The sequence below is a fragment of the Cataglyphis hispanica genome, chromosome 9, assembly GCF_021464435.1.
Source record: "Cataglyphis hispanica isolate Lineage 1 chromosome 9, ULB_Chis1_1.0, whole genome shotgun sequence".
Lineage (NCBI taxonomy): Eukaryota > Metazoa > Arthropoda > Insecta > Hymenoptera > Formicidae > Cataglyphis > Cataglyphis hispanica.
In genome coordinates, this window is record NC_065962.1 from 1162349 (window position 1) to 1176650 (window position 14302).

General features: G+C 34.0%; 1 protein-coding gene across 1 annotated transcript in view; it reads left to right on the forward strand.

Annotated features, from left to right (window-relative positions):
• LOC126851976 (G-protein coupled receptor Mth2-like) overlaps nt 1–13836 on the forward strand; it is a 62014-nt gene extending 48178 nt beyond the window's left edge. The window contains exons 4-6 of the mRNA XM_050596390.1: nt 10785–10969; nt 11071–11236; nt 13282–13836. Of these exons, the coding sequence (XP_050452347.1) occupies nt 10785–10969; nt 11071–11236; nt 13282–13612 (682 nt within the window). The 3' untranslated portion in view covers nt 13613–13836. The remainder of the gene's footprint in view (nt 1–10784; nt 10970–11070; nt 11237–13281) is intronic.
• The last annotated feature ends 466 nt before the right edge of the window (nt 13837–14302 follow it).

Below are 14302 nucleotides of genomic sequence, written 5' to 3' on the forward strand. Positions count from 1 at the left end.
AATCAGTAATGCTTGTTCACGATGAAACACTTTATTTCTTGGAGCGTTAGTTGGCATTTCTCCAGTTTCTGTTTCCAGCTTTCATTTTCTAAGCGTTGTAGGGTTAGAAAAAGACGAATGTCATGTTCAGAGCGAGTTGCCGTGATGATTACATCATCAATGTATGCGTGAACTCCTATTAAGCCGGAAAGCGTACGGTCCTTGGCCTGTTGAAAAATAGTTGGTGCTGTTTTGATGCCGAACGGGAGACGTTTGAATTTAAAAAGTAGTAATTGATGTAATTTCTCGATGATCCTCTGCAATTTCGATTTGCATCACTAAGATCTAGATTACTAAAGAAACTGTTATAGTTGAGTTTTGACATGATACTATTTACATTAGATAAGGAATATGTATCGCTTCTTAGCGACTAGTTTACGCCGGTTGAGAAATGCGCACACAACCGAATTCTTCCGTCATGATTTTTGATAATGACAATGGGAGAGTTCCAGTCCGACGAAGATATTAGACATTCGATGATGTCCTGAGCTTCCAAACGTGAGAGTTTGTCTTCCACTGGCTTCTCTATGGCATATGGAATTAGGCGATATGAGATCTGTACCGGAACGGTGTTATCAATTAACTTAAATTTTGCTCGGAAATGTTTACACGAACCTAATCCAGGCGTGAATAATTTTGGGAATTTGTTAATAGTATTCTTGTGATACTCTGAAAATTAAGTATTAATTAGTGAGGAGTTAACGTTCTTTATCGGCACACTGTGGATCAACCGGAAGGTCCAGTTTTCGGCAATCCTTCAGGGACATGTTCCAGAGGTTGAGACTATCAATGTCATTGAAATTGAAAAGATTATGGTTGTCACGTGAGACGACCATAATATATATATGTATATATATATATATATATATATATATATATATATATATATATATGTAACGGACCGCTTCATGTGCGGTGCGCGGACAGCGCAATCGGGATCAGAATTCGTGAAGGGTTGAAGCACTATTGTACGTTAGTTGGTGTGTACGTTGTTTATTTGCCACTCGGTGGCAATGGTCAGCTTTTACAATGATACGAGTCAATACAATAAATCGCGTTACCATAAGAATACGAGTGTAATGTTGTGACGCGGGTCTAGACAATGTTTTGCGCGTCTGGTTAAAGGCCCGGCTCGTGGCGCGGGGCGCGTGCGGTGTTGTTGGTGCGAACCCGTAGGTGCGAGGTGCGCGCGGTAAGGCGGGCGCGTGTTGATAGACTTTCGATATCTCGCAAAGTGATATCGTGTGAGATACGCGTGTTACGGCGCGTATTATATGCGGTTGGGTGTTCGGCGCGGACTGCAGGGTGTCAGGCCTGCAGTCGGGTATATGCGTCGGTGTCGGTGACGCGGCGCGTGTTTCCAGAGAGAATCGTGGAATGCGGAGTCCGGACGGTCGGATGGTCGGATCGTAAGGTCTCGAGAATCCTCGAGGAAAGCGGCGAACTCGTCCACTCTCTGTCCTGTACAACAGGTTTTAAGACGGGAGTCGTCTCTAGAGCAGATGGTCGAGAATGCTCGACGGAGGCTGTGAACTCGTCAACCTCCGGGCCATTGTCTATGAACGTTGAGGATCGGTTTCTGGAATTGTCTCGGAGCGTACTGCTCGAGCGGATCTCAGGTGCCGGTCTGGTACGGTCTGGAGTTCGGTAGGGCTTTTTATACCCTACCGGAGCGATCGCGACACCCGCGCCGTTCACATCCCCCTCGGGGTGGGGGAGACGACGCGGGCCTCCGGCAGCGCGCGTTCGGCGATCGGCATTCGCCGGAAACGTTCGGTGCCGTTCGGCGCTCGGTTTGTTTATGACAAACACCAACAGCGGTGTTTGTCATAAACATTGCTTTCGCATTTAAAAATGGGCGCTAAGCGCCTCTGCCCCTGCCCGGCTGGTGTTCGCCGGGCGGCAGACTTCCGATGGGCGACGTGTCGGGAACGATGGGGGGATGCATCGTTACATATATATCGATATTTTCTCCTTACGACTCGCTGCACGGATTGGACACAAGAATCTTCCGATAGTTTTGAGGATGTGCCGCTTGCATGTTTCATCGGAATTTTTGAATCGAGTCTTGGTGAGTCTAAACGTATCCATATGTTTTTCCCAATAATAATTACATTGGATCTGCTGTCGTATTGTAAATGTACAGCTTTGTCCAGAATAGAAGTGAGAATGTAAATGCGATGGTGTTTATTGATCGAATTTATCGATTAAGCTTTCAGATTGTCGTATTTTGCATTATTGACATTATCGGCTAAATAATTAACTTCCTTATCGGCCGAATGACAAACTTTTGCGATGTGGCCTTTCTTCGAACATTTCTAGCAAATTGCATTGTGAAAAGTACAGTTTGAGCGTAAATGTGTGCCGCCGCAATCATTGCATTTGGAAATGTTAGCGGGATATTTTATCTTTTTCTTCGGCTTTGTGTGTAATGCTATAATTGCTGAAGTTGAAGAATTGGATGGATTTTCTAAGGTTTCTAAGTTCTTAGCGGCTACGTTTCGGTGAGCTCAAGTTCTGTCATGATATCTTTCAACGTAACATTCTGTTTTTTTTTCTACAATGCGTAAGACTATCTTCTTTAAATCATCGTTTTCGTGAGAAAAACAAGGATTGTAGAAACAAGAAGATTTTGAGGGTATCAGAAAGATTTGATTGAAGATTTGGATCGAAGTCTGAGGTGATTGATGCGATCGATGTTTTCTCTGATCGGGACAAGTGTCATACCTGTGGTTTATGATTTCAATCCGGCTGCAAGTAATGGAATTGTTATCTTGAGAGATTTTTTAGAGTCTCGATGATTTCCTTCTGAGATTTCTTTGTAGGGTCATCCGGTATGGTCTACCAGCCTATCGAATTCGAATTGTCCAAGCTTGTCGAGAATTAAGCGAGTTTGCATTTCTGCAGGTAGGCTTGCTGCTTCTGTTATTAATATATACTCGTGTCATTGTAGCCATTTTGCAAATGGCCGTATTTCGTTGCCGGTGCCAAAACAGTATTTCTCTAAGAGAATTTAGTTGATTGCACATATCCATGCTTGAAGTAGCCTCATTAGATTTTTGTTCTTTATGGACTTGTAACTTCCGTAGGCTATTAATTCTGTAAGAGCTTAAATTTTTGTCGACATGGTTGCAGGTATTTCGCAGTTAACACTTATCCCGAAAAAGATTTGAAAACGCAGCATCAATTGTTGGATACGGATATAGGAAATTGGTACGACGAAATATCTGTGTAATCAAGTCGGAATAAGTAGAATTTTTGTTTACTTAATACAATATCCGTGTGCGCGTTAAGCATGTCCACCATATACTGGCTCTGCCACAGCGCGACGCTAGCGCCCGACTTCTAGATGCAGGAGCGTGCAGAGAGGGCTGAACATGCCCCAATAAATAATAAAAAAAAATATTAAAAATAATACTTTTTCTTGTGTAACACTTTCACATAGCGCATGCACTTCGGGCCTATTTTTACATTTTTTTTTTAAAAAAGGTAAGTTTTTAGGTTGTATAGATAACACAAATCTGTCCATATGTTTACGAGAACGCCAAGTTTTTATATTTTGCTCTGTAAATTTGTTTTTTCACGCGCCCCGACTTAAAGTTTACTTTAAAAATTTTCATTTGAATTATATATCCTAAGGTATAAGTACTTTGTAAATCAAAGTATTTACTATTCATTTGTAAATCAAAGTAAATCATATTATTTTAAATTACAAATCCTCATAAACTGAATTGCTTTTAAGGACTTGGTCAGTTAATTATTAATTTTATATCTAGTTTTGATTTTTTATTTTATAAAGGATTTTTGTTTTTAGAATTATTTTTAAAGCAAATATTATTTTAAAAGTTTTTTTAGGGGTAAATATTAAATTTTTTTTATATACTTGGCGTACTTTTTTTACCGTTGTAAGGTTTTGTTTAGAAGGCTATATAACAATTCCCGAGTTAAATAGCTATACTTGAAATATGAATTTAAGATTCCCTCAAAAAATTCCTCTGGATGTAAATTTTGTTCAAGAGATATTGACTTCTAAAAAAGTACTGTTATGTCCAGCGGTCTCCACGATTCTTTTCTTTTAAAATAAATAGCAACTGAAAAACGATAGCTTAAAAATCCGTTGTGTTTAAATAAATAAGTAAAGAAAAGTAAGTACTGATAGATGAGACAAACATTTGATAATAAAATCTGAGAGGATATACGATACATACAGAAACTAAGCCATAATTTAAGACAATAAACAGATGAAATAATAAAAATCAAGCACTAGGGAAGTGACAAATTCTCTTCTAAAAATTATAAACTATAACTGACAGTTCTTACAACAAATAAATCGGCACCAAAAACTCAGACGAAAAACAAAACGGTAAAATGATATTATGCGTACTTGCCTGATAATCTTGTTTGTGATAAACTCAAGTAGATAATAAAACGCCCTCACCCTTTTTCGGTAACAACAACTTTCCATTGGTCGAAACCTAGTCTTATAAACAAAAGTCTTCATTAATACCTATGGTTTAAAAATTAAAAGGAATGCCCTAGGAAAAATCGAAGGGCGTGATTAGAAAATCTATTCATTAAACTAAATTAACAAACCAATAGGAAGAAGGAGCAAAGGACTTAATAAACGCTGAAATATTCATCTTCATTATTATTTCTATCGTTAGTACTTGCACATCATTCTTTCTAGCAACTGATGTCATTTTGTGATTACTTCAGTATCACTTACATTCAGTACGGTTCCCTTGAGTAATGTTATAGTGTTCACTCGCATTACTAAAAATCCATAGTGGTAATAACTGTATTTCAATAAGTGCAATCTGCGTAATAATAAGTGAACCAAAGTCACACATCAGCATCAACCACCGGACCTCCGAGCCAGCAGTTTCGCAACAGAGTCGATTCAGAGGCCGTAATCGCCAGATTCGAGAAAGAAAGAAAATTTCGTAGCACACAATAAGTAATGAGTTTGCTAATTCCTTTTTTTATTATTTTTTTTTCACTTATTTCTTACACTCTTCCTCCTTCCTTTTCTTCAAGGAAAACAGTTATAAGATATATATTTTCTTTCTTTATTATTTATTTTATTAATATGCACCCAAAGATATATATTTTCTATTAATACTTTCATATATTTTCTACCATACATTTTCTATTAATACTTCTTGATATCGTATACCAAAAATTTTAGGTCCAAATCTATCTTCTTCCTTTGTGGATCGACAGGTGTAAGTAACTTAAAAGTTCGAATGAAATGTTACGGATCAGTGTTCACATTCAGTTTTAGGTCCAAATCTATTTTTCTTCCTCGTGGACGTGTAGGTGAAATAACTTAAAGATTCTTATGTAACGATTAGTCTTTGCACTTACAAAGAAAGGTCGTCAACTGTTCAACTGTTTTCGATTCAAAACCTATGCAGAAATGTTGTGGGTGATGCCAATAACATATTCTGTAAGTTACAGCCCCAACTTTTGCGTTAAAAGAAATGGTATAATAACTTCATCGCCTATACAGTGGTGGCAAAAAGTGCCATAACGGTCAAATATCTTGGAAAGTAATGACTATAGAAGAAAATGTTAAATACAAAAGTTTTAGGAAATCAAATAGTCTTTTGTGTCTAGTCTGTGGTTATATTGATATGACCTTTACGTGACCTTCATGACCTTGAAGGTCAACTTTGAAATTTTTAATGGAAACCTCCATTTTTTATTACATAATCGTGTAGCTTACTTCAAGAGCTTTTCAAAATACTACAATAAAGTATTTTTTCATTAAGAACTTTTCAAATTATAAGGCTTCAGTATTTCAGTATTTTATATCGCACAACCGATTTTGGGTAATAAGGTTTCAGTTCCTTTACCAAAAAGGGACCGCGGAACAAAGTTTATGGATAGCGTTAGAGCGACCTTTTAGATCGTTGACCTATTTCAGGCACTGATCAGTTCGCTCGTCTCCAAGATGCACGTTGTCTAGCGTTTGTCTGGAGTTAAATAAGTTACGCCTTCCCGCTGGCTCAGAATTTAAAAAGTCTGGACGTAACACTATTAAAAATGAATTTTAAAATAATCCAGGTTTATCCTCTTTAATGTTTTACAATAATCAAAATTTTGTATCGATGCATCCCCCATCGTTTCCGACATGTTGGAAGTCTGCCGCCCGGCGAACACCATATATATGTTTGTTTTGCGTGCAACGTCTGCTCCGAGAGCTCAATCTGCACGGCCCTTATGGGCGCAGAATTGATGTGCAGAATGGATGTGCCCAATTAGCTTCTTCCGGTAAATACCGATAACTACTAGTATATGGCCGCAGTGTAGATGCAGGCAGCAACCCACTGGTTGGGGCGAGCGACTGTCAAGCTCTACCAGCTATGCAAGCCGGTACCCGAGCTGTATAACGTAGCTCACCCGCTGAGACCTCGAAAAGCCTCTAGCCAGTATTTGGCTTTTAAACCACTGCCCGCGCGAACACCAGCCGGGCAGGGGCAGAGACACTTAGCGTCCTATTTTTAACGAACCCATGTACGGCTATTAAACGACAATACGACCGCCGAACACCGCCGAGCACTCCCGAAGAGCGCCGAGCGCTATATACTAAAAATCCCACGTTGTTTCCCTCATCCCGAGGGAGACGTTAAACAACCGTTACACGGCGGATATAAAAAGCCCGACAAATCAATCATCTGTATGATCGATCGGTCTGTCCCGACAGAACGGTACCTGATTCTGCTCGAGCAGTAAGCACGAGAAATTACTAGACACCTCCGAAATTGTCAAAAGACAAGGAGATTGATGTGTTCGCAGCATCCGTCGAGAGTTCTCTGCTCCAGAGACGAATCCTTTCGAAAACCTGTGTATAGAAAGAGAGCGGACGAGTTTGCCGTTCTTCTCGAGCATACTCGAGCCTTACGATCCTAATATCTAACCATCCGAGCTCCGCTCACAGGCGCATCCCGACGAATCTCAGGGAAAACGCGCCGCGTCACCTCCGCTTTATACCGACTGTAGTTCGCTGCACTGCAGCCGGCGTCGACCACCTGGCCAGACGCATCGCACCGCGAGATATTGTGTGCGTTTTATAATAAACGCTCACGAAATATTATTGTAGCGCTTTGCCGCCCGCACTACCGCGCGCTTCGCGCTTACAAGCACGCGTTGTCAATACGCGCCCGTCTCATTGCACGCGCCCCGCGTCTCCGAACATCCCGCGCCACCGAACCGGGACCTTTAACTAGACACGTAAAACACCGTCTAGACTCGCGTCATAACACTGCGACTATTATATCATTTTTGTATCAGCTGACCATTGTCGAATAGATGCAAATAAAAGACGTTCCTTAAACCTTTCGTCTTTTCGATTGTGTCTCACCTCTTCACGAACTCTGATCCCGGTTGCGCCATCCGCGCACGCGAACCGCTCGTGAAGCGGCCGGTTACAATTTAATTATTAAATATTTTGTTCAAAATGCTAGCCCGGAAACATGCATTGCACATATTGATGAGAGAATTTCTTAATTTCTTTGCACGCTTGCACTATCCTCCGTTTTAATGATGCAAGGTCATTAAATAGACACTTTATACACTTTGCGCTTGAAAATATTTCATATAAAGAAAATTTAATGGTGTTGCATCCGCGGTGAACAATATCATTTTTATAATTCCATATTCTTTCTCGTGGAAGTATGTTTGCAAACCCTCCGTTCAACAGATATTAATATAATTCTAAATTATAGAACTATAGGATTAAATAATGTCATTCAACAGATTTAACACCATTCGATTTTTCAATATCAAAACGTGTATGAAGGACTTATTAATGATTCTTAATTATAAAAAACAGAAGATAATGTAAGAATGCAAAGAAATTACAAATGCACAATCAGTCAGCCATTCGTTTTTTCATTGTAGGTGCAATGTTTGTTTCCGGGTTGCAGATCATCATTTTGAATAAACATTTAATAATTAAATTTTGATTATTGTAAAGCAATAAAGGATAAACTTAAATTATTTTGAAATTACTCAGTCTTAATAATTCTTCGAAAATAATTATGTATATTGTATAAAGCATTTGTGAATATGCTTCAAAAGAAATATTTTCTTCTATTTTAGGTTCTATATTTAAAATTTGGCCATTTAATCCGGGAACATTTATTATAAAGAGTACATACAAACACACGCACGCACGCACGCACGCACGCACGTATATATATACGCACGCACGCACGCACGTACGTATATATATATATATATATATATATATATATATATATATATATTACGATGATTTTTTCTTTCGCGAAACGTCGAATGCGGTGTGCGTCCGCCGCTGCGATCTTTCTGTCGCGCGAATGTTAAGTTGCGCCGAACAGGAGATGGAAAAGATCGTTGTCAAAAAAGCGATAAAGGAGGAAAAGATACGCACGTCGGGAATGAACGGAGTGGAAGGTGTTTCGCGCGAGCGCAATGACGAAGTCTTTAATAATTCGCGAAAATGTTAATTGAGCGCCAGATATGGTTTTTCACGTATCGATTGCGTCCTTCCCATCGCTCCTCCCTCTCTCTCTCTCTCTCCTTCTTCCTCTCTCTCTTCCTCCCCTCTTTCTCTTTTTCACCCTCTTCCTCTCCCTCTCCCTCTCTCGCTCTCGATCTCTCTCTCGCTCTCCCTCTTGCTCTTCCTCTCCCTCTCCCCGCCCCCCTCTCTCTGTCTCTCTCTCTTTTTCTGCTTCTCTTTCTCGCCAATTTTTCGTCTTTTCTATGACTTTAAATAAAACATTTATATTTATGTTGATCATATTCAATGTATATAAAAATATAAATTTATATAGAATAAAAAAGCATCTACATTTCTTTTATGCCGTATTTTTATACAATATAATACACATATATACATAACTTATCTATATAATATATACATAAATTTCTTTATTCAACTTTCCTTCTTTCTTTCTCTCCCTTCTTTATTTTTTTTAATTTAGTTTTTTTTAATGAACTGTCAAATTGTCAAACGATAAACTGTCAATCTGTCAAATGAGTGAAGTAAGTCACACCAATGAGTGAAGCAAGTGCATGAACGAGACCAATCAGCATCGAAGAAAAGAGGCTTCAACACTTCGATATATTCGAATTCGAGGTTTCATGCTTTTTTTTTAAAGCAAATATTGGCAATATGTAAAAACAAAGACGAGAATGATATGACATTTTGAATTATTCAAACAGAATTTTTTGTCATATTGTGTTGTTGTGTGATAGTATAAGCAATTTAGTTTAAGATACTATAGTTTAGAGTATACATAACAATTATGACTTTTTAAATAAATAGTTTTTTAAATTTGAAATTTCTATTATTGCAGTAATTTTTAAAAATTTCTATTATTGCAATAAGATTTTCAAACAATTAGATTCTATTTCAGTAAAACAAAATTAAAGTTTCGAAAGCAAAAATGATATATTAGAGAAAGTTATAATAGATATTATATAAAATATTTATAAAATATTATTACTTGATCTAATAATTTGCGATAATATATAACGTAACAAACTTTTCTTTAATTTCTTTTAACATCATATAAACTTAATATTTAAACTTTTTTCCTTATCTTGTATAAAAATAAGATAATATATAATAATTTCCAAAAAATAAATTTTTATTTTTTTATTTAATATAATTATAAATATTTTTCTCTTATCTTAACACATTGTTGACCGGCAATTTTACACAAAAACTATCTCATGTCACCGGCTATTATTTCGTAATTGAATGTGGAGATTAAACAATCTAAATAAACTTCAATAAACTTTATTTATATACATAATGAATTAAGATGGAACTTTGGACATATCTTTTAATATTTTTTTTTAGTATAGTAAACTGTATAGCAATCACATTTAGCAGTGATATATAATATAAATTGGTTTGAAGAAATAACTAAATCAAAAAAATCATTATCAAAAAGTAAATCCGTTACTTCACTGATACTCAGTGCATCACTAAGTTCGACAGTTACATCCGAAATATTTGAATAATTCTACAAGGTTGGTGTAATATCATTTTCAATCTACTCTTCTTCAAAATCACTTTCATTATCAGATCCTATTTCTTTTTTGCCGTTTTGGTGGTCTAATATCAGATTCATAACTGTCTTCCGATAAACTATCACTTTTCGAATCACTACAATTTATTGCCAAATCACTCCGACAATCAGATAAAGCATCCGCGTATAATTCATTGAAAATTTCTTCATCGTCACGTTCCATCATGGTTGAAATTTCTGTACAACTAAAATTTTTATCACAATTTTAGCCTAAATATCAAGAAAAGTATTTTCTTTATAATAGAGTGGGCACGACTAAACAGAATGAACAAAGTTTTTGAAATATTCTATTATGCCCTGGGTTTCATAAATTGAAATAGATGATGCAAGTGCAAACACGAATTAACTCATGATTGATCAACAACGTTTAGGCATGAGAACACGAGTTAACTCGTGACCGGTCAACAATGTGTTAACTCAATCAAAATTTAGATATAATTGTATATGTAAATGTAATAATTTCTAAATCCTATAGAAATGTTATACCATTTTTCATGTAATCGGGTTGTACGGTTATATTATATAAATCTATTTGTAAAACGGATTTTCAAAAAAACTTTGATCAAAGGCAAATATTATTCTAATATACACATATATTATGATGTTTTGTTTTATATACTTTTGACTAAATGTAACATGTAAATTGCATGTTTGCAGAGGATTCTGTTCATTACAAAGAAACGTCAGACAACGAGAAAAAAAGAAATTGATATTTTATATGATCTTCGCTTGGGGGTTACCCTTTATCTTTGCTATTATTAGTGTCATTATGGATTCTGTTTCCGAATATTTGCCAGATATTTTGCGACCGGGATTTCGCGAAGGAGATTGTTGGTTCGATGGTAAATAAATGTCTTTTAAAGATAATTCTATTAATGACACATTTTAATATACTGTAACTATAAGAAATAGTATAAAAATTCTTTATATCTTATACTTACAGAAAAGGGGGCGTTTGTATTATATTTTTATGGTTTCAAAAGCATTTGCATTATTAGTAGCATTTGCTTATCCATCTCTACGGCATTGAAAATCGTGCATTATAAAAAGGAAACAGTCAACCGTTTGACAGATTCGGAAAGCAAGAGATATAATGACAATAAGAAATGGTCTGTATTCGTTTTTGCAGCAATATTTTATAATCTATTTTGTCAAAAATGAATTTATATAACGTTTTTATCAAAATCTCTGCTATAATAACAGTATTACATAATTGATTCAACCTGCATTTCTAAAAAAAGATGGTTGTAGATAATATCTCTTCTGTGTGCTCTTTTTTTTTCTTTTAATTATGTAATCTCTATAAGAAATATATAGGGGAAAGTAAAATAAAATCGAATACCTTTTGGATTTGTCTTTCTAGAAAAAAATCAAAGGGTAAAACGAATTTTGCTAATTATTCCTAATCTGTAATGGACCTTAAACTATGAGAAAATAAGGCTAGTTGCTGAGAAAAATTTAGTTACTATGGATAACAAAACTTTTTGGAGAAGTTAAAATACCTGGTTTTGCCATATCGGTAAGGTAAAACCAGGTATCTATTTAAAAATATGTAAAACATCGTGCAATTACAAAAGATTTATACTTGAAATACAATATAAAAATGTATTTTATTGACAAAAATCATTAATAAAGATATCCACATTTTTACATTGCTATAGGATTTCCTTATTTAATTTTTTAAAGGTCTCAAAAAGCTTTTTTTAGTAGTATTTTTCTGAGTGATAGTTTTCGTTTTCAACTGCTTTTTATAAGGAGACAAAGTTAGGATAACAATTTTTTCTTTTTTCATTATATAAAGTGTGCAGATAATACCTGATTTGAAATATTCAAATATCCCAACACAAGGAAAATAACAAATAAGGCGGTTGTACATTCCGGCATACAAATGACGACCAAAATAACTGGTGCAATATATTTTCTAATGTGTACAGGATACAATGTTGCATTTATTAAAAATGATTTGTATAAAAAAGTCCATAACGACTCAATTGTTGCCTGGATCTTTTTTGATCCAAAAATTTTGAACTTTTCTAAAAAAAGAAATATTGTTATTGTATATTTGAGATAAATATTGTGCACGTGTGCACGATTTATCTCAAAATAATGATGAAATCAATCTCCAACTAAAAACGAGTTCACAAAAAATAGTAGCTTTTATGAACAAAAAAACAGAAGTATCCGATTTGACCCATTTATCTTGATCTATCGATTTTATCCTACTTTCCTCTATTATTAAAAAAATAGGGAATACTTTTCATACGCTAAAGATGAGCTATTTTCAAATCGTTCAAATTTAGCAAAAAATCATCGTGGACAAAAAATTAAAAAAGCATTTTGAAATTTAAAATTTTTTGAACTTTAACTCGCTATCAAGTTTTAAAAAAAAATTTTATCTGCCTTGTCCTGTATTTTAAAAAAGAGTACATTGTTTTGTTCACTAAACTTATAGAATAAATTGTTTTGTTCACTAAAATTATATACTTTTAACACTTCGTAGCTAAATAAAATATTTTTTCTCAAAAAATTGAACAAATAAAATTCCATAAACTACAATATATTGTTTACAAAATTTTCTACTTTAAAATCTTCTTATGATTTTTTTGGCCGAGTTACATGATTTTGAAACTAAATTTGCATTTTATAAAAATAAAAAAATATTAAAAAACAATTGATATAACATTAAAGTTAAAAGTTCAAGCTTTAAAATTGCTTTTTTAATATTTTGTTTGCGATTTTTTTGCCCGATATCAATCGACATTCTAAAATAAATACAAAGTTAGTTTTAAAAAAGGCAATTTTCAAATAGCTGCAACTCGTCGCATATAATCGGATTGAAATCAATAAAAAAGCGTTACAAAACTTGAAGTTTCTTGTTTCAGAATCTTATAATCAATTCTGAATTTTCAACTTTAATGTCTTACTTTCTTTCAACTTTAATGTTATATCAATCGTTTTTTAATATTTTTTTATTTCATGTCTTTTTATTCGTTACAAAATGGTATTATATATATATATATATATATATATATATATATATATATATATACATATATATACGTATATAAACATATATATATACATATATATATATATATATATATATATATATATATATATATACACGTATATAAACATATATATATGTTTGCAGGTTTAATCTGTATCTAAAACTATTTATTGTGCTATTTATCGTGATGGGTTTAAAATGGTCCATAATGACAACATCATTTTTGTCTGGAAATATATCAAAATATATCTCTTATGCTATTAATTTGGTGGATATTGTGCAGAATCTTTGCACTTTCATCATATTTGTATGGAAAAAAAAAATCAAACGGATGTTACTGAAGCGATTTGGCTTCGGCTTGCTTCCAGAAAGTCAATGCGCAACAAATACAACAAATACATTATCGACTACTTCGATCTGCATTACTACATCAGAAGAGATGCCTATGCAAAGTAGAATGAATTCTTGCGAATAAAAAGATATGTCACGAAAAAGGTCCGTTCGATAGAACTAAATTCTAACGTTACAATGTACAAAAAAATTTTATTGCAGAACCGGACTCAACAATTCATCAGCAAATAATTATACTTCTTTAATTTTCAAATATAGAATTACTTTTACAATGTTAAACGCTGATAAATTTGTTTTAATTTTTAATAGATTTATCTCAAAGTTTTGTAAAGAATTTATTTCTTTTGGTCTCTCTTATTATTATTTTATTGACATTTTTTATTATTATTATTTAGTTATTTTTATTTTTTTAAATATTAAATATATTTTTGTTATAAATATTATTTTGTGTATGTGCATGTGTGTGTAAATTTCTTAAATTTTTACCGCATTAGCAGCACTACTTCTAAAGTTATGATTAAGATCCATTAATCGTTTTGTAAGACTCTGCCAAGAAACATAGATAATATATAACAATTAATGTGTTATGTTACATAAATATTAACTATTATATATTAACTATTGTATATTAAAGACTTAATAATTAATTACAGATTTAATAATTAATAAATTAATAAAAAGCTTAAATCAGCATTTAATGTAGTTTTTCAACACTATTACTTACTATTATAAAATTATCATAACTCATCATAAAATCATCATAATTTAAGATTGTAGTTTTATTTATTTTTAATGTTGCGATTACAATAAATCA